The following is a 19,813-nucleotide window of genomic DNA, read 5'->3' as shown; positions in this document are numbered from 1 at the left end:
GTAACAAGACAGGAGATCTGCATCAGTGATGGGCTCAGAATGAGGCATTAACGGAAGGGATGCTGTAGCTACATGTGGAACGAGCGTTAACTTTGAAGCATTCCACTTCCTGCCATCGCTGAGGAGGAATGTGGACGGATTGACTTGTTGTAGGACTGTAAGGGGTTTGCTGAACCTGAATGGACCTTTCGTATGTAGCTTAACCTTTACCTTGTCGCCTACTTTAATCAGAGTTTGTTTGGCGCCCTTGCGCACATCTACATAGGACTTAGTATTCTGCTGCTTTTGCTGAACCTTTTCACGAAGTGCTGCAGGAGAGGTTTGTGGCAAACCCGGAAGCTTATGTTTACTGATGTCTAAGGTTGATCGCGGTTGGCGACCGTGAAGCAGAACAGCTGGTGAACAACCAGTAGTAGAATGAGGAGTGATCCTGTAAGACCCTAAGAACTCTGTAGTGCTCTGAATGACATCTTTCTGTTGCAGTTTAGCTACCTGAATGTGTTCCTTGAGAACACGGTTAAATCTCTCTATTAGCCCGTTTGCCTGCGGGTAATAGTTGGATGAGAAGTGATGGACAATGCCTCTTTCCTTTAAGAAATCGTGAAATTCTCTGGACGTAAACTGGGGTCCATTATCTGTAACTAAGGTTTCAGGGAGACCTTCACGGCTGAAAGCAGCATTGAGCAGCTTAATGACGTCTTGCGTCGTGATTGAATTGGTAAAAAGGACTTCAGGCCACTTAGAATAATAATCCATTAAGGTGATAGCATATGTAGGGTTAGGAGCTGTACGCAGAGGACCTATGATGTCCATACCTAACTGCTGCCATGGCTGCTCAGGCCACTGTACTGGCTGAAATGGAGGTACTGTAGTTTTAGCTGACTTATCAGCGAGCTGGCAGATGTGACATTGCCTTACAAACTCTTCCACACACCTATCCATGTGAGGCCACCAATAGCGCTCACGTAGCAGCTGCTTAGTGCGAACAATACCCTGATGCGACTCATGGGCTAACTGCAAGAAAGTCTGTATTAGGACATTTGGAATAACTACACGTTCGCCCCGCATCAGGAGTCCGTCAACGAAAGAAAGCTCTTCCTGTACGTGGAAGTAGGACATCAGTGCTGTGTCTAGAGTTTTTTTTGGGGGCCATCCTCGAGTTACGTAGTGAATGACCCGTTGCAATGCTTCATCAGACGCAGTAGCTGCCTGAACAGTCTGCTTGTCGACTACAGTGGTTACAAGGGAGACAATCTCCTCGTCCTGAACAGTAGAACTATCATTTTGTAATGGAAGCCTCGACAATGCATCAGCCACACGGTTCTCAGACCCTTTGCAGTACTCTATGTGGAAGTTGTAATACATTAGCCTGGCCGACCACCTGGAGATACGGAGAGGACGTCTGCCCGAGTTACCTGCCGCTAGCAGGGCAACTACTGCCTGGTGATCCGTCCTGAGCGTGAAACGCCTTCCCCACAGATAGATGTGCCACCTCTCACATGCAAATAGACATGCTAATGCTTCTCTCTCGCCCACAGAGTACTTTCGTTCTGCAGGAGTTAAGGTCCTAGATGCAAAGGCGATGGTGTGTAACTGAGAACCGACAAGTTGCTGTAACACTGCACCCAGACCAACATCAGAAGCATCTGTCGTAACAACCACCGGTAATGAAGGATCAAACATTTTTACGACAGGAGCACATGCAAGGCGAGCTTTCACTTGTTCAAAGCTGCGTTGCGCATCTTCTGACCAAGAAAATTGTTGGCCCTGTCTGAGCATGTTGCGGAGTGGCTCAACGAGGTCTGCGTAGTGGTGAAGGAATTTTGCGTAATACCCTGTAAGGCCAAGGAAGGACTGAAGGGTTTTCAGGCACGTAGGAGGAGGAGCATTAAGGATTGCCCGAACTTTGCTTTCCATGGGCGATATACCCTCTGCAGAAATTTTATGCCCCAGGAACGTTAACTCCTTCACCGCAAAAATGCATTTCTGGTTCAGTTTCATGCCACTCTGCGCAATGCAGGTTAACACTTTCTTCAAATTCGCATCATGCTCAGACTTTGAGCTTCCCCATACTAGTATGTCGTCCAAGTAACACGCAACATTGTTACAGCCTTGCAAGATACTAGACATCATTCTTTGAAATACCGCAGGTGCGGAGGCTAGACCAAAGCATACTCTTTTAAAACGAAACAATCCTTCATGTGTTATGAACGTAGTTAAATCTCTACTAGATTCCTCTAGGAGCAGTTGGTGGTATGCTGATGCTAAGTCCAATTTTGAAAAGTATGACGCACCATTCAACATTTGAAGCAGTTCATCCACATGGGGCAGTGGGAACCCGTCGACGACGATGGCCTTGTTCGGTTCTCTCAGATCGACGCATAGGCGGATGTCCCCGTCCTTCTTACGGACGACCACGAGTGGCGACACCCATTCGGATGCCGACACCCGCTCGATGACGTCGTTGTCCTCGAGTCGACGCAGCTCGCTGGCGACTTGTTGCCGGAGCGCCAGAGGCAGGCGACGTAGCTTGGCGGACACTGGTACGATGTCCGGCCGCCTCTTGACCCGGTGGACGTAGTCCCTGACAAGTCCCAGCTCCCCGTCGAACAGGTGCTCGAACCCCGGAGGCACACCTGCAGGAAGCTGCGAGGAAACGGGTGAAGCCAGACGACACGTTAGCGTTGCGCCGTCGATCAGGAGTCCCAACTGCTGGATGGCGTCAAGCCCCAGCAGTGAAGTGCCGTGTGCTGTCACGTAGAAGGTGACAAAGGCCCGCTTGCCATGGTGCTGCAAGTCTGTGCGGAAATACCCTAGGACCGGTATGCGGTGCTTCGAAAAATTCTGCAGTTGGATGGACGTTTGGAGCAGTCGGTGCTTCGAAGCGAAAAGCATGTCGAAGTCCTTCTTGGTCATTAACGATGCAGTGGCTCCGGTGTCCACCAGCAATGACATGTGGCTATGTCCTCCGACGATAACAGGGATGCGCAAGTCTCTTGGGCTAGTCGACGCAGCTTGCACGGACAGGACTGTGGCCGTGCCGGAGTCAGCGTCTTGGACGGGGGCAACTTCTTGCACCGACGCTTGCCGTTTACGGCAGACTGCCGCGAAATGCCCCTTGATGCGGCAAAATTGGCAAGTTTTGTTTTTTGCCGGACAATTTCTGGAATTGGCCAAATGCCCTGACTTGCCGCAGCGAAAACAAGGGCCAACTAGAGGCTTGGAAGCAGGCTGACCGTCTTGGCCGCGAACGCCGTCCTGGAGGCGCGCTGACGAGCCCGCGTAGCCATCTTGGACGCGGCCACCCGAGTTGGGGGGGAAGCCGCCGCCATGTTGAGTCACATGCGGGGCCGCCGAGGAAGCCGACCCGCCATTTTGTGATGCTGCTGCGTAGCCACGTGCGACGCGCTGGACGCTACCGCCGTCCCCGGCGAGCGAGCCGAGTAGCCGTTCATTCTCTCCGAATGCCGCGTTGGCTTTGTTGAGCGCTTCCAAGTCGCGTCCAACTTCTTCGGCTTTCTGCAGCGTAAGGCCTTCCCCGTACGACAGTAGCTTGGCCCGTACATGTGCGTTGGCGACTCCGTGAATTACTTGGTCCCGCACTCTGTCGTCGTAAGTGGCGCCAAACTTGCACGAGAGGGCTTTCTCCTTGAGAGCTGCGACGAATTCGAGGAAGGTTTCGCCGGGCAGTTGTTCGCGGCTCGTGAAAAGGTGCCGCTCGGCTAGCACGTTAGTTGTCTCGGCAAAGAGCCCGTCTAGGAATTGTAGCAACGTGTCGTACTCCGTCGCCGCTTCCGTCGTCGACAACGCGCCTGTGCCCAACGCCGCCGGCGTGCTGGCTGTGTGTGGAGCATTTTGGACGCCTTGAGCTTCGAGCTGCTCCTGCGCGGCGAAGTATTTCCGCTGGCCCTCGACACCGAGCGCGCTGAGAAGTGCTGACGCGCGTCTTTCGTCCTCCCAGCCGCTTCCGCCGGCCGCCTTCAGGTGTACCTGGAAAATTTTTTTCCATTTATGCCACGGAATAGGAGGCGTGCCGGGCACGTCGAGGAATGGAGGAAGGTTGGCAAAAAGGGCCGCCATGTGTGCAGGAGGTAGGCAGAAGGCTCAAGCAGGAATTGGCGTCGTAGAGGAAGCCGGAGCGGGAACAAAGAAAAGTCAGGTCGACGCCAATGTAGCAAGCAGGAAGGACAAAGCACCGACGTGCAGGAGAAATGCGACTCGAGGTGAGTGTCACTTACGTCGTGCTCTTCCTGGCGTCGCCTGTTGAACCGGGTTCAGTAACTCGTCGCCATGTGTTGTGTAGGGCAGGAGCGCGGCGTAACCCGCGGCGGGCCGACGGAGAGGCCGAACGACGGGAGGGCGCGCGGAGTGACGACGCAGAGACTAAGCTTCGGCGAGACGGACGGGAGACTGCTCTCCCGCGTTTATTGCAGGCGGTTTTAAGGAGCGAGAAGAAAGGTTATTGGTCAGCGAGGCACGGGTCACATGACCGGCATGACCACGCCGGATTGGTGGTAGCGCAGAGGCATGGCAGAGACCTAGCTCCCCCTTGTAGCATGAATAGAGAGCACAACAGCACTGGTGTCTCAGCATGGCACCAGGGGTCACACGACACAACAGGAACTTCCTTGGTTTTCCCGCAGCAAGAATGGTTTTCAGGCATGAGATGTAGGCGTCACTGTTTTCACTTTTATGAGCGAACGCCCATACGTAGCGAGTAGCATGATCAATAACCAAATGGATAAACCTTTTTGATGAGCCGTATCCAGAAAATCCTCCAATGGTGTCCATTGCGAAGAGGTCAAAAGGCTCTTCAGCTGGAGGCAGTGATTCAAGTGTCCCATACTTCTTTGTTTTCGTCTTCTTGCATCTCTGGCATGTATCGCAATGCCGAATATAGGTGGCGACATCGGTTACCATATCTGGCCAATAGTATTGTGGAGACAGGAGTGACAGTGTCTTCTTCACTCCGACATGCCCGAAATGTTGATGTGCGTTCTTAAGAATGGTAGGGCGCAGTTCATGTGGCACATATATCTTCCTTAGTCCTTTTCTTTTGACGATGACTATGTTGTTTTCCAATGAATACGGTCCTCTTGGGTGCTCATTGGTGCATCGTTGAAAATCGTCGTGTGACAGAAGTTGAACTATGGGGGCTCTGGAGAGTGTATCCGCTTCTACGTTGCTTACGCCTTTTTGATGTTTGATGTTGACTTCATACATTGACAGCTTTAAAGACCACCGGAAGAGACGACCTTGAGGATTCTTAACATTCTTCAACCCCTGAAGTGCAGAGTGATCCGTTACGACAGTGAATGGCTTTCCGTGAAGGTAGCAATGCCATTTATCAATGGCATCTATAATGGCAAGGCATTCTCTCTCTGTAATAGCATAGTTCATCTCATGCTTCAGTAGTTTGCGGGAATAATAGGCAATGGGATGTTCCTTGCCTTTGTCGTCAGGCTGCTTCAGCACTGCACCAATGCCTTCGGTAGACGCGTCACAGTACACAGTACATGGTATAGAAGGATCGTATATGCGAAGCACCGGTTCTTCAGTCATTCGCTCCTTCAGTTCCCAAAAGGCTTGCTCGCATGCTTCTGTCCACGTCCACTTGCTGCCTTTGCAGAGTAGCTTCGTGAGGGGAAGAGCGATATCGCTGAAATGAGGGATGTACTGTCTGTAAGTGTTTACAGTGCCCAGGAAACGCTGGGGATCTTTCTCTCGTTTAGGTGTCGGAAATCTGAGTATTGCAGCCACGTTACTTTGCTTAGGTGTCACTATTCCACGTGAAATCTTGTGGCCCAAGTATTCAATGCTGGATCTTGCAAACTGGCACTTTTTTCGTTTTAGTCTTACGTTCTCGGTTTTAAGAGCTTTCAATAAAGCCTCAAGGTGTCGTATATGATCGTCAAATGTCTCCGAGTATACGACCACATCGTCAAAGTAGTTGTTAACATTAGTGAGCTGATGTTTGGCTATTATTGATTTCATAGCTCTTTCAAATGTAGCCGGAGCGTTCTTTAACCCGAACGGCATTACCAACCACTCATAATGACCATTAGCCGTGACAAACGCAGTTTTCTGAACGTCATCGGGATGCATTCGGACATGCCAGTATCCAGACGTTACATCCAACGTAGTGAAAAACTCCGCCTTTCCCAAGTGGTCAAGAATATCATCTATACGTGGAATTGGTTGATAGTCGGGTACCGTTATGGCATTGAGCTTGCGGTAGTCAATACATAGCCGAGTACGTCCTTCGCCCTTCTTTTCCGCTAAGATGACCGGTGCGGCGTAGGGGGACAACGAAGGCCTCACAACCCCTTGCTTAATGAGGGCGTCAACTTGTTTGTTAATCTCCGCTTTGTCTGCCTGTGAACATCTGTATGGTGCTCGATGAATTGGGACAGCATTGGTAAGTGCGATCCTATGTTGCTCAGTAGTGATGTATCCAATATCTGTTTGGGATTTCGAAAAGATCTCGTCATACTTGTTTAAAAGAGAGTCGAGCACTGCAGATTCACGCTCTGATAAGTTTTCCGAAGTCAGGGTGTTCATCAGCGGGGCTTCAATGGTTTGCTTTTCATTATGATCCGGTAGGTTCAAATTTTGATGTCCTTGCGTCACTGACTTCCTTTCCAAATTTACAGAAAGATTGAAGTACGAAGCGCTGTCTAGGCCAAGAATTAATTGCGTTCTCATGCCTCGCAGAACGTGTACATAAACTTTCTTTGTTACATTCCCAATTTGCAAGTGAATGTTTACGCGACCCAAAGTTCGAATGCTTGAAGTAACTTGCTGGACAGCGATGCTGGAGTCTCTCATCAACTGAAGTTTGAGCTGTTTGTACACATCCTCACTGATACAAGTAATGGTTGCTCCTGTATCAAGAATTGCAGTTACTGACCTTCCGTTGATGAGAGCTTTGAAGCGTATTAATGAAACTCTGGGTCGCTCTCCTCGTTTCCCGGTCTAGTCTCAATAGCGGACACGTTGCCGCGGCGCGGACATTCGTTGTGCCAATGAAACTGCCGTGGGAAGCCAGCAGCTGAGCAATATCTACATTCGTTTTGTGGGGCACGCGGTCGAGAAGTCAACGTTGGCTGCTGCGGTTTGGTGAAGAGACGTGAAGCTCCTGATGTAGTGCCAGGATTACGAGCAAAAGAAACTCCCCTCACCCGTTTTAAGGATGTCTCGACCCGTTGAGCAGCGGCGAGCCACTCTGATGACGAGGTGAAAGACAGTCCGGCGAGCGCTAGTTCCACATCAGGAGGAACACCGTCAGTCAGTCCAGAAATGATGTGGCACTCTTTAAGGTCGGCCAAGGAGCCCAGTCGTTTTTTCTCGTCGTAGTAGTCCTTGATGGTCTGCCCTCCTTTCAGCCGGTAGTGAATGAAGAGACGGAAGGCATCTCCGTCGGTCGTAGCAAAGCGGTTTTGCATGCCGCTCTTGATATCGTCCCATGTCTCGCCTTTGCCGAAAATCTCTGTTAGGTACCACTTGAACGCTTCCCCTTCGATGTATTCGCTGAAGTGACTGACCCGATCGCTGTGTGTCCACGATGCTTCGACCGCCTTCGTATCGAAAAGAAGAAGCCACTTGTCGACGGGGACGTCTTCTGGTGTTCCTTGTACTTCGGTATGTTGAGCGGAGGCTTCGTCTTAGCCATGGCAGATTGATGAGGTCGATCCTGTCGACTTGTGTAACGTTACAAAACAGAGACGCGTCGTGGTTCAGTTGCCATGCATTTATTCTAATGCACGCGCACTTCTTCCTCGTCGCCTTCTCCTACCATCGCCTTGCTCATGCGTTACATATATATATATATATATATATATATATATATATATATATATATATATATATATATATATATATATATATATATATATATATATGCAACAAAGCACGTTGCAAGGTGTGCATACATATGCAAACGACACAGAAAGCCAATAGCACGTTTTCAGACTTCTCCCTTAACATTCGAGGTTCATTTAATTGCGATAGTTCTAACGTTATATACATGCTTGAGTGTACCGTCTGCAAAAGACAGTACATTGGCCAAACGGAAACTTCATTTAGAATACGCTTTAACAACCATAGATCGCATTCCAATAAGCTTCCTAGCCTACCATTATCAAAACACATTCGTTTACCTGGGCATTCTTTTGAAAATATTAGGGCCACTATACTTGAGTCAGGCTTTCGTTCTCATCATGATCGTGAAGCCCGCGAGTCTTACCTAATCTATAAGTTTAACACCGTCGCATCCGGTATCAACTAAAGCATAGGCACACTTACAAGCGTTCCCACTAAGCACTGTTAATCATAACCTGGTCTTCAACGGGATAGGCAGCTCTGTTTCTAATATCGCTCGTGTTTCTTCTACGGTTACGTTGGTAATCACCCACTATTTTTCAGCTTTCGTACCAGACTACGTGCATACGTACTGAGTTGTGTGCATCATGTACGGTGTCTGTGCTGTTTTTTAGTTTTTTTAGTTTCTTCTCGTATTAACCTTGATGTGTTTGAAGCGTACTTCAGGAGAACTTAAAAGTAAAAATTGACCTTAGTGCTGAGTAGATTTTCTGTTTGCGATTTCAGACTGTTCGCAGTTTAATGCTAGCATGTGATTACGTTCCTGCGAAAAAAATAGGTAAAGCGCAGATCTGATGTCATTTCCCCCCCCCCCCCCGCCTTTTCCTCCATGTGACGTGCAATCCAACAATTCTGTCATATCACTAGTGTGTAATGCCATATCAACTGCGTGTGCAATCTATGTTACCCTGTGTAACCTGACTTCGCTGCCACGAGTCCCAAATGTGCGCGCATGAATCCATGTCGACTGCGCGTGACCGCTATCTTATGTTGTCATTCTTGCTATCGATAAGTTCTTTGAAACTATCTATCTACTTTAAGCGTGTTTATAAGGAAACCCACCGCGATGTACTTGTTACTTTGACAAAGTCTGGTCCACCAGACGAAACGTTAGTGAAAATATACAGTGCCAAGCCAACGAAAGTCGTAGTTTCGTTCTTCATTCCTTATATATATATATATATATCTGGTGGAGGTGCTGCTCGTTCATGTTCCGGACGCCCCCGACAAGCCTTGAACCCAGCCCACGTCGCGAAGAAGACACCGACACCATCAGCGGCAGTCGAGCCAGCCGCAGACTGGAAGGACTACCCCCACAACACGGACCCCTACCGGACAAGACCAGGATCACAACGAAGAAGACAACAGCCACAATGACAACCGCTGTGGCGCCTACAACGGTCGTCATGCATCAACCGAGGGAGCCGCCGACATTCCGCGGATCACCATGCGAGGATCCAGAAAGCTGGCTGGAGGCATACGACCGAGTCTCCACGTTCAACAACTGGGACTGCGACGAGAAGCTACGCCATGTCTACTTCGCCCTTCAAGATGGCGCAAGGACCTGGTTCGAGAATCGAGAGTCCACGCTAACATCATGGGACCTCTTCCGCACCGGATTTCTCAACACCTTCACGAGCGTCATCCGGAAAGAAAGGGCTGAAACCCTTCTCGAGACCCGTGTACAGCTCCCCAATGAAAACGTCGGACTGTACACCGAAGAAATGACTCGACTATTCCGCCATGCCGATCCAGCCATGTCCGAAGAAACGAAAGTTCGCTTCCTGATGCGGGGAGTGAAGGAAGAACTCTTCGCCGGACTTGTGCGCAACCCGCCGAAGACGGTCTCGGAATTCCTTTCAGAGGCCACCACAATCGAAAAGGCACTAGAAATCCGCACTAGGCAGTACAACCGCCGCATTCCTACGACGACCTACGGGGAGGTTCAGGCGCTGCAGTCTGATGACCTGCGTGACACCATCAGAGCGATTGTGCGGGAAGAGCTGCGCAAACTGTTACCTTCGCCGCAGCATCAAGTGCATTCAATCGCCGACGTTGTCCGCGAGGAAGTCCGGCAATCGCTTGGAATTCCCGAAGCACCGCAGGCTCAGCCGGAAGCAATGAGCTATGCTGCTGCAGCCCGACGCAACGCCCCACCCCCTCGCCCACGTCAAGACGCCGCGTCGCCGCAGCAGTTCCGCCGCCAGGCACCGCCGCCACCACCACCGACGCCATACCGCCCGCCGACAGGACAACGCTGCGCCCCCCGAAAGACCGACGTTTGGCGCACCCCCGACCACCGCCCACTCTGCTACCATTGCGGGGAAGCTGGCCACACTTACCGCCGCTGCCAGTACCGACAGATGGGACTGCGTGGGTTCGCCATCGACGCGCCGCGTCCACAGCGAGGGGAAAGACCACATGACATCGCCGACTACCTCGCGGGAACGCAATGGACGCCCCGACAACCTTCCCGTTCGCCGTCGCCAGGCCGCTACGTCTCCCCCCAACGCCGACCATACACTGGCCCAACGCGAGGCCGGTCACCCAGCCCGTATCCGGAAAACTAAGGGCAGCAACCGATGGAGGTGCGGTTGCTGTACGACGAAATACCGAAGATCCTCCGCCGCCGACGACAACGCTGCAACGACATCTAAAGAACACGCCGCAAGCCGAACGAAGCCCTGACGTCGAAACTTCACGGCCCGAAGAAGACCTGACGACACCACGACGAAGCAGCGGGACAAACCGACGTAGCCGTGATCCGACGCCGCGACCAAATCGAAACGGTAGGCGACGAACGAGTGACCTCGACGTTCTCATCGACGGCCACAACGTCACCGCTCTCGTCGATACTGGAGCCGACTATTCCGTCATCAGTGGACCATTCGCGACGAAGCTGAAGAAAGTCAAGACCGCCTGGGAAGGCCCCGAAATCCGCACAGCGGGAGGTCACCTAGTAACGCCGGCAGGAATCTGCACAGCGAGGGTCTCCATCAACAACCGGATTTATCCCGCAAGCTTCGTAGTCCTTCAGCATTGCTCCCGAGATGTCATCCTTGGTATGGACTTCTTAGGCCTTCATGGTGCAGTCATCGACCTCAGATCGAAGTCGATAACACTATCTACAGAAAAAGCATTACCGCGGTACACGCCGCCAGGGAAGCATGCCTTGAATGTGCTGGAAGACCAAGTCACCATTCCCCCTCGCTCCAGCGTCATCATTTCCGTCGGCTCTCAGAAAGTAGCAGACCTGGAAGGCGTCATTGAAGGCGACCAGCACCAGTTGATTAACCGCGAGATTTGCGTCGCAAGAGGAATAGCAGAGTTGCGGGGAGGCAAAGCAACAGTGATGCTCACAAACTTTAGCAACGAGTATAAGCACGTAAACAAAGGCACGACAGTCGCCTACATCGAAGAAATCACGGCTACGTCGATGGCTTTCGCCATCGCCGATTCTTCCGAGCCAACACCGACGAACCAAGCTTCTCAACCAGTTTTCGACGTTAATCCTAGCCTTCCGAAGCATAAACAAGAACAGCTCAAAACCCTGCTCTTGAAATACAGGGACTGCTTTTCGTCATCGTCAAGAATCCGCCAGACCCCAGTCGCAAAACATCGCATCATAACAGAGGAAAATGCCAGGCCACTCCGGCAGAGCCCGTACAGAGTTTCAACGCGAGAACGCGAATCCATAAAGAAACAAGTCGACGAAATGCTACGCGACGACATCATCCAGCCGTCGAAGAGTCCATGGGCGTCACCCGTGGTGCTAGTGAAGAAGAAAGACGGAACCCTACGCTTCTGCGTCGATTATCGCCGCCTGAACAAAATCACGAAGAAGGACGTCTACCCTCTCCCACGGATAGACGACACCCTGGATCGACTCTACAACGCGAGGTACTTTTCGTCGATGGACCTCAAGACCGGCTATTGGCAAATCGAAGTCGACGAGAGAGACCGAGAGAAGACTGCCTTTATAACACCAGACGGCCTCTTCGAGTTCAAGGTTATGCCCTTTGGTCTTTGCTCGGCACCTGCGACGTTCCAGCGCGTTATGGACACCGTGCTGGCTGGACTGAAGTGGCAGACTTGCCTTGTGTACTTGGACGACGTCATTGTGTTTGCCTCAAGCTTCGACGAACACCTCCGGCGCCTTGACACTGTACTACAAGCAATCAAGACTTCTGGCCTCACCTTGAAGCCTGAAAAGTGCCGCTTTGCATACGAGGAGCTGCTGTTTTTGGGTCACGTGATCAGCAAGGGTGGTGTTCGCCCAGACCCGCGGAAAACAGCTGCCATCGCTGCCTTCCCGCCCCCCACCGACACGAAAGCCGTGCGCCGTTTTCTCGGCTTGTGCGCCTACTACAGGCGCTTTGTCAAGGAATTTTCACGAATCGCCGAACCGCTAACTCACCTCACGAAGACCGACGTGCCATTCAAGTGGGAAACGGCGCAAATCGAAGCATTGAAGAACTGAAACGACGCCTTCAGATGCCTCCCATACTAGCACATTTCGACGAATACGCCGATACGGAAATCCACACCGACGCAAGCAGCGTAGGACTCGGCGCCGTCCTTGTGCAGAAGACTGACGGGCAGGAAAGGGTCATCAGTTATGCTAGCCGGTCGCTATCAAAGGCAGAAACGAACTATTCCACAACAGAAAAGGAGTGCCTAGCGATCATCTGGGCTGCATCCAAGTTTCGCCCCTACCTCTACGGCAGGCCCTTCAAAGTTGTGAGCGACCACCACGCATTGTGTTGGCTAGCTAACTTGAAGGACCCTTCAGGTCGCCTCGCACGGTGGAGCCTACGACTTCAAGAATTCGACATTACCGTCGTTTACAAGTCCGGAAGGAAACACTCCGACGCTGACTGCCTGTCTCGCGCCCCCGTCGACCCACCGCCGCAGGACGACAAGGAGGACGACTCCTTCTTGGGAATCATAAGTGCCGACGACTTCGCCGAACGACAGCGAACGGATCCAGAACTCAGGGGCCTTGTGGAATACCTCGAGGGCAGGACCACCGTTGTTCCGAAGGTATTCACGCGGGGACTGGCGTCATTTTTCTTGCGCAACGGTGTTCTCCTAAAGAAGAACTTCTCACCGCTTCGAGCCGATTGCCTTCTCGTGGTACCCTCGACATTGCGGCCAGAGGTCCTCCAGGCTCTGCACGACGACCCGACGGCTGGACACCTGGGTGTTTCTCGCACGCTAGCAAGAATACAGGAGAAGTACTACTGGCCGCGCCTTTCCGCCGACGTCACTCGTTACGTGAAGACCTGCCGGGACTGTCAGCGACGCAAGACACCGCCCACTAGGCCAGCCGGACTTCTGCAGCCTATCGAGCCACCTCGACGGCCGTTCCAGCAAATCGGGATGGACTTACTGGGGCCGTTCCCGACGTCCAATACCGGAAACAAATGGATCGTCGTAGCTACAGACTACCTCACACGCTACGCCGAGACGAGGGCCCTGCCTAGAGGCAGTGCCGCCGAGGTAGCGAAGTTCTTCGTTGAGAACATCGTCCTGCGTCATGGCGCCCCAGAAGTTCTCATCACCGACAGAGGTACGGCGTTTACTGCTGACCTAACTCAGGCAATACTGAGATACAGCCAAACAAGCCACCGCCGGACCACAGCGTACCACCCACAGACAAATGGCCTGACCGAGCGGCTAAACAAGACCATCGCCGACATGTTGGCCATGTATGTCGACGTCGAACACAAGACGTGGGATGCCATCCTTCCGTATGTGACATTCGCATACAACACGGCCGTCCAAGAAACGACGCAGATGACGCCGTACAAGTTGGTCTACGGAAGGAGCCCGGCGACGACGCTCGACGCCATGCTACCCAACGTCACCGACGAAGAAAACCTCGATGCCGCTGCTTACTTACAACGTGCCGAAGAAGCTCGACAGCTCGCCCGCCTGCGCATCAAGACCCAGCAGCACACCGACAGCCGTCGCTACAATCTTCGACGACGCTTCGCGGAATACCAGCCCGGCGACCGTGTTTGGGTCTGGACGCCGATACGCCGACGTGGGCTTAGCGAAAAACTCCTTCGGCGATACTTCGGGCCATACAAGGTTCTTCGACGCCTCGGCGCTCTTGACTACGAGGTGGTCCCGGACGGCATTACGAACTCCCAGCGACGCCGCGCACGACCTGAAGTCGTCCATGTCGTGCGCCTTAAGCCGTTTTTTGCGCGTTAGAGAACCTGGGGACTCTATTTTTCTTCCTTTGTTATTGTAATTTATTTTTGTATGCACTTGTTTTTTTTTTTCTCTCTTCTATGTTCTTTCACAAGCATCGGGACGATGCTTTTTCAGAGGGGGGCAATGCCACGCCCACTTCTTGTCTTGTTTTGATGTATTCGGGTTTGACCGGCAGGGACGGTTATCAACGCTCGACGCTGTCCGCGAAGCATTGTTCGAGAAGCTTCACGTCTATAGTAGATCGTTCAGTTAAGATTGCGCCCCGCACGCGAATGTTCCAGCTTTGTCTAGAGATAACGCCGCCACCAGCGATATTGCTGGAAAGTTCGATACTGCCTGTATAAAGCCGACGCGATTGACCGCTTGTCAGTTGATCGACGGACGACGCCCTGTTCGCCGCTATCATTGTACAGCGTGTATTGCTGTAGCTCTAGTTCTCATTTTCCCGGCCACAAGTTCGGCCAAATAAACAGTTTCATTCTGCAAACGCCGACTGCTTTCTTCGTCGACGTCACGACCACGTGACAATATATATATATATATATATATATATATATATATATATATATATATATATATATATATATTATATATATATATATATATAGGGCAGACAAACAGACAGATAGACAGTGCTTATAATAGCTTGTGCTTGTACACAATCGTTCCGATCTATTGTGATGTAATGCGCAAATGTTCTCTGCACATTCTTGGCAAGGCTTTATAACGCAAGTTTGTTCTGCGCAAAAAATTCATTGCGAGTTGATTTCCCGTGTGTTTCCTTCTGTTGCAGTGCAGTTTATGCACTCAGTAGCTTGTGTCAACTAGGCCAGAAAGAAGTTCCACTATGTTTACACTTGCCGTCTTTTTCAGACACTTTTGTGCACATAGGTGGAAGTTGATGTCTTATTAAAAGCAGACAGTACATCCAGGCTATCGTTTGCAAGAGAGATTGCATCAGTGGCATAGCCATAAGCTCGTTTCGGAAAAGGGGGAGGGGATTATACAAAGCTACATGTATGTTCGTGCGTGCGTTTGCATGTGTGCGTGTATACGTATATAAACGTGCAAAATTGAGCAATATCAGGGAGGAACATTAGACCCTGCCTCCCCCCCCCCCCCTGATACTCGGGTGGATTACATTATCCGTTCTTTGGAGCCAGTAAAGCTGAATGCCGTGTTATATAGGCAAATAGTAATAACTGTTATCAGCAAGTTAAATAAGACACTTAGAAGAAGATGGTGGTGCCGCCACCACTTGTTTTTCTGTTCCCTACCGTAAAATCTTGGAGAGCTCTCATCGAATCTCGGCCCACATTCGCAAAACCTGTTACATTATAACCGTTCGTAAGAACAATTTTTAGCCCATCCTGATGCCGCATTTAACAAAGATAGCCAGCCAATGACAAACACTGCTTACGAACGACAAGTTTCTTGCGTTTGTTCTTATGGCTCCACTTGTGGCGTACAACTCACCTTTCTCCAGAGCAACTCGGCTGACCGCAGCGCCAGCGCAGCGGTCCACACAGCGTCGTAGGCCTGCGTTACGTGACCTCGGTAGCCGGTGGCTCTGGCCGGCAGCTCCAGGCCCGACCGCAGCTCAGACTCCAGTTCGGCATCCAATTCCCGCCGGAAGGCGTCCATTTGCTGCCCGATTAACGACGCGCAATTAGCACCACCCTATGCATCGGTCTAACAATGGATGCCCCCCTCGCGCGTAGTAATTTGCTGCCGCTAATCGCCCCCTCGTCCCCGGCCACATGTACACGCGCTCGTATGGAAACGTGCCAGTGATATAGGACCGATGCGTGGCTAGGTGCGCTTTTATAGGTACTCGATACGGACGCCTGCCTTACGCAGTGAGCATTTCCCACCACAACAAAAGGTCGCGACTCTGCGGCTGAGGCCACAATTAAAGCGCTGACCGCGACGCGACCGGGATCGATAGGTTCTTTCGTTCCGCAGTCTGGGCGTAAATTGGCCGCATAAACTGCGAGAACGGACAGGAAGGAGACGTGTGGCCGATACTAACACTGTGCGGATGCAATGGAGAGCTCTGCGGATGTGCACAGCCACAACAGTATACCAAACGTCCAGTTACGTTAGTCCTATCCCATGCAGAAAGGCTCACGTAAGAAAAAGATTGGCAGGGATGTTAAAGGTCGCTGTAACACTTTTACAAGTAATCACCGAATGACTTCATTAAAAAGAGTTTATCGCCTCACGAATCAACTGCCGCAAAAATGTTTAGAATCCGTTAAGTTTGAGCGGAGTTGCAGGGATATGTCGCACGCTATAAGCGCTTTCTCTCGCCTTTTGTACCAGCGAGCGTGCTGAAAGCTGCGCAAAAGGGGTGGGGGTGGGGGTGGAGGATGACAAGGGGGCAAGGAGATGCGTCCGTTCATCAGCGCGCGTCCGTCATGACCTTGAGCACTTTCCTGTCTTTTTTTCTTCGAACGCGCGTCTTACTTTCAGTGTTATCGCGAGCACGTGGCGGCATCCGGCGGTGGCCGCGGTAACCATGCAGCTCACGATACTCAATTCAGCCAATGGCCGTGGACTTTGGGTTTATGGCGCGCTCATTTGTTGAGAGAAGAAGGAGGGACTTCTAGTTGACTGAGAATTGCAATTTCCAGGCCGCATGCTGCGCTGTAATGTTTGGCTCACGTGTTCTAAGGAGCATCGACTATCGATCGGCAGCGTTTTTCGACCTTGCCGATAAAGTGTTGCAGGGCCCCTTAAACTAGAAGAGCAGCTGTTTTGGGCATATACGCTTGGAATACGCTTGTGGACAGCGCTATGCACTGTCACTATACGCGAGGTTAGTATAGCCGAAGGAATAGGAAAGTGCGCCCTGGATCGGTTGTCGAAAAGTGAAACAGCTAGTGACACAATTGAATGGTGCATCGCTTGTTGAGCGACTAACCGAACATTTTTCTCAGCTCATTACTAGCCACTGCGCTTCGCAAACGTTGTTTTCACCTGAAACGACTTCTTAACTCCATTATCTCTCCGAAACTCGTTCGACGTTGTTAGTTAGCGATTGATCTCAGCAAGTACTTAGCATTCCGGAGGTAAGCTCGTGCTTTCAAAAAAAAAATATCAGTTTCGATCGAAGGGGAAATCGATAACAAAGTTTACTGTAACGCTGAAACTCTGGCGTAGCGAGGAGCTTTGAAAATGTCCGGAGGTGTCGCACATAGGTGGTGCAAGAGACATGACCAAGAAAGAAAAGGGCAAAGAAAGAAACGAGTCCTCTTACTCTTTTTGGCGAGTCCTGGCTTGCCGCATACAAAACATCTCTTTAAAGATAGCCGATTAACTCTCTTTAGGGGATCATTATGCTCTCTTCGGAGAGTCGTGGGAGGCGGGACTCTCCAAAACAGAGTTAACATGTATCTGTGAAGGGAGTCATATACGTGGCAAGCAAGGACTCAACAAAAAAGTTACGTGAATTATTTCTTTTTAAAGCCTTTCTTATCGAAACAAAGGCACTCAGAGCGTTTCTTCTATCTATCTATCTATCTATCTATCTATCTATCTATCTATCTATCTATCTATCTATCTATCTATCTATCTATCTATCTATCTATCTATCTATCTATCTATCTATCTATCTATCTATCTATCTATCTATCTATCTATCTATCTGTCTATCTGTCTGTCTGTCTGTCTGTCTGTCTGTCTGTCTGTCTGTCTGTCTGTCTGTCTGTCTGTCTGTCTAGCCGCCTACGTCTGAGTGCTCTCGTGATTGCCTCCTTTAAATGGTGTAGACCAAATTTGGCATGGGAGGGTAAGAGGGTTGACGAATATGACTGCCTGCTCATGAAATGAATGACGTGAAAATCCTGTCGCGTACGTCGTCAAACCCGTTCCTCCAGACACGTGTGGCACATACCCGTATACCACGGTCCGCGGTATGCGGGCATGTGCCACAGGTGATTAACAGTTCATATCTACCCAGGAACGGCGAGAACAGACATTGATAATTTATATGCTAGGGCGTTAAGAAAAACCGACGTCGGCAGCGTTGACGCGACGAATGCAAAGAATAAAGATCAGGATCTTGGGAGGAATCGGACCCAAGCATTCTGCTTGGCAGTCAGGTACTCTACCACAGAGCCACGCCAGGTCTAGAAACTGCTTTGTAAAAACACCCTATGCAGGCGTAATGTCGGTGCAACGTCAACTGTCATTGTCGTGCTGGCTATCTAGTTTTATAACAAAGCAATGAACACGACATATGTACTCCTACGATACACGCGTCATTTCAGGTTAACGTCTGTGCACATGGTTCCAATGTTGGCTCCGCTTTTAAAGCAGTCTAATAAACATTACATTTGTATTCCTATGATTCAGCAAGCCATATTCAAGCGTTGCTCGACCCCGTAGGAATACGCTAACGAAAGTTACATATGGTATACACATCATCGCACCGTAAAGTGCAATTTTTTGTTTCGAAAATCTGCCCTTAGGCATAATATTTTATTTCGATAATACTGACGTCTGTGCTCTAAAGTGAGCACTCACTTTACGTCAGACTATAAGTTACCCTCTAAACGCCAGTGTAGTCGACGTGCCTGGTAAGCCCACGATGTGCACAGAACTACTACACTTACGAAGAGACGTCGATCCACCTCACTCACAACGCTTGGCTCAAAGCAAAAAAAAAAAAAAAAAATGCAGCATAGACGACTACTCGCTGACTGCTTCGCAGGGAACCGATTCCCACAAGGGAATCTGCCGAATTATCTTAGAGTGCAAACTTTTGAAAAAAAAAAAATATTGGCGAAGCTTGCACTCAGCACTTAGCCGCGCAAGCCTTGAAACAGCGAAACTCGACGATTCTGAAGACTAACCTGGTTACTTCTAGGTTGTCTCTAGGCCTTAGCTAGGTGATGAGGGTTGTTTCTAGGTTGCTTCTACGTCGTTGCTAGGATTTAACTGGTGATGCTAGGTTATTTCTACTTCGATTCTCAGTGCAGAGACATTTGACTTAAACCACACTCAGTCACAGACGCGACACGGATGTTCAAACTTCAGAGACAAACTCGCGCTGAAACAAAGCGTTCGTACCTCTCATAGATCTATGGGCACGTCGTCGTTGGCGCAGGCCTTCTATCGCTTATTTCGGGGTCTCATCGCAGCCGACGTTGCCTTTCCAGTGTTTTGCGCTAACTGTTGCCTTCTTCCTTTTTAGTGGACCAGTGGTGAGTAGTGGGATTTACCTATTTTCTGTGGCACATACCCGTTTATGATTGTAGCGTTCCTATACGATGAACTAACACATCAAAAAGACAATCTGAGATAACCCGTGCTGCTGCCGTATCTCAAGGGATTCGGGCCGACGGCTAGGGGCGACGGGCAATGCCTAACGTGACTGACTGATTTTTTAAAAATAATTTTTCTCTCTCTCTCTCTCTCTCAGATAGACGGGTGTCATACGCCATTTTATTCTAACGTCTTCTCCTTCACTCCCTATATAGTGTACTAGAAAACTTTCCTAGGGACGCGTCCAGGAGGGAGGGACAATAGGCCGGTTGAAGCAAACGCCAGTAGACTTTGAGGCTGCTTGGCTCGTGCATCCGACAAGTAGTATCCCGTGCGACGCTATACGCCGTGCCCTCATCAGGAGCTACCGTGAACAGGGACTTGCCACCAACAGCGTCGACGAGTTCCTGTTCCCCAGTGCGCATGTGGACACCGT

At 50.6% G+C, this 19,813-nt stretch overlaps 1 protein-coding gene across 1 annotated transcript in view; it reads right to left on the bottom strand.

Moving 5' to 3' along the window:
* The window catches only part of LOC119381058 (gamma-aminobutyric acid type B receptor subunit 2), a 271,571-nt gene that overhangs the window by 73,362 nt on the left and 178,396 nt on the right, over window positions 1-19,813 (bottom strand). The window contains exon 6 of the mRNA XM_049412140.1: window positions 15,583-15,753. Coding sequence (XP_049268097.1) covers window positions 15,583-15,753 — 171 coding nt within the window. The remainder of the gene's footprint in view (window positions 1-15,582; window positions 15,754-19,813) is intronic.

The sequence above is a fragment of the Rhipicephalus sanguineus genome, chromosome 2 (genome assembly GCF_013339695.2).
Source record: "Rhipicephalus sanguineus isolate Rsan-2018 chromosome 2, BIME_Rsan_1.4, whole genome shotgun sequence".
Taxonomy (NCBI): Eukaryota; Metazoa; Arthropoda; class Arachnida; order Ixodida; family Ixodidae; genus Rhipicephalus; species Rhipicephalus sanguineus.
Note: the sequence above shows the minus strand (reverse complement) of the source record. Positions and strands in the feature narration are given on the sequence as shown.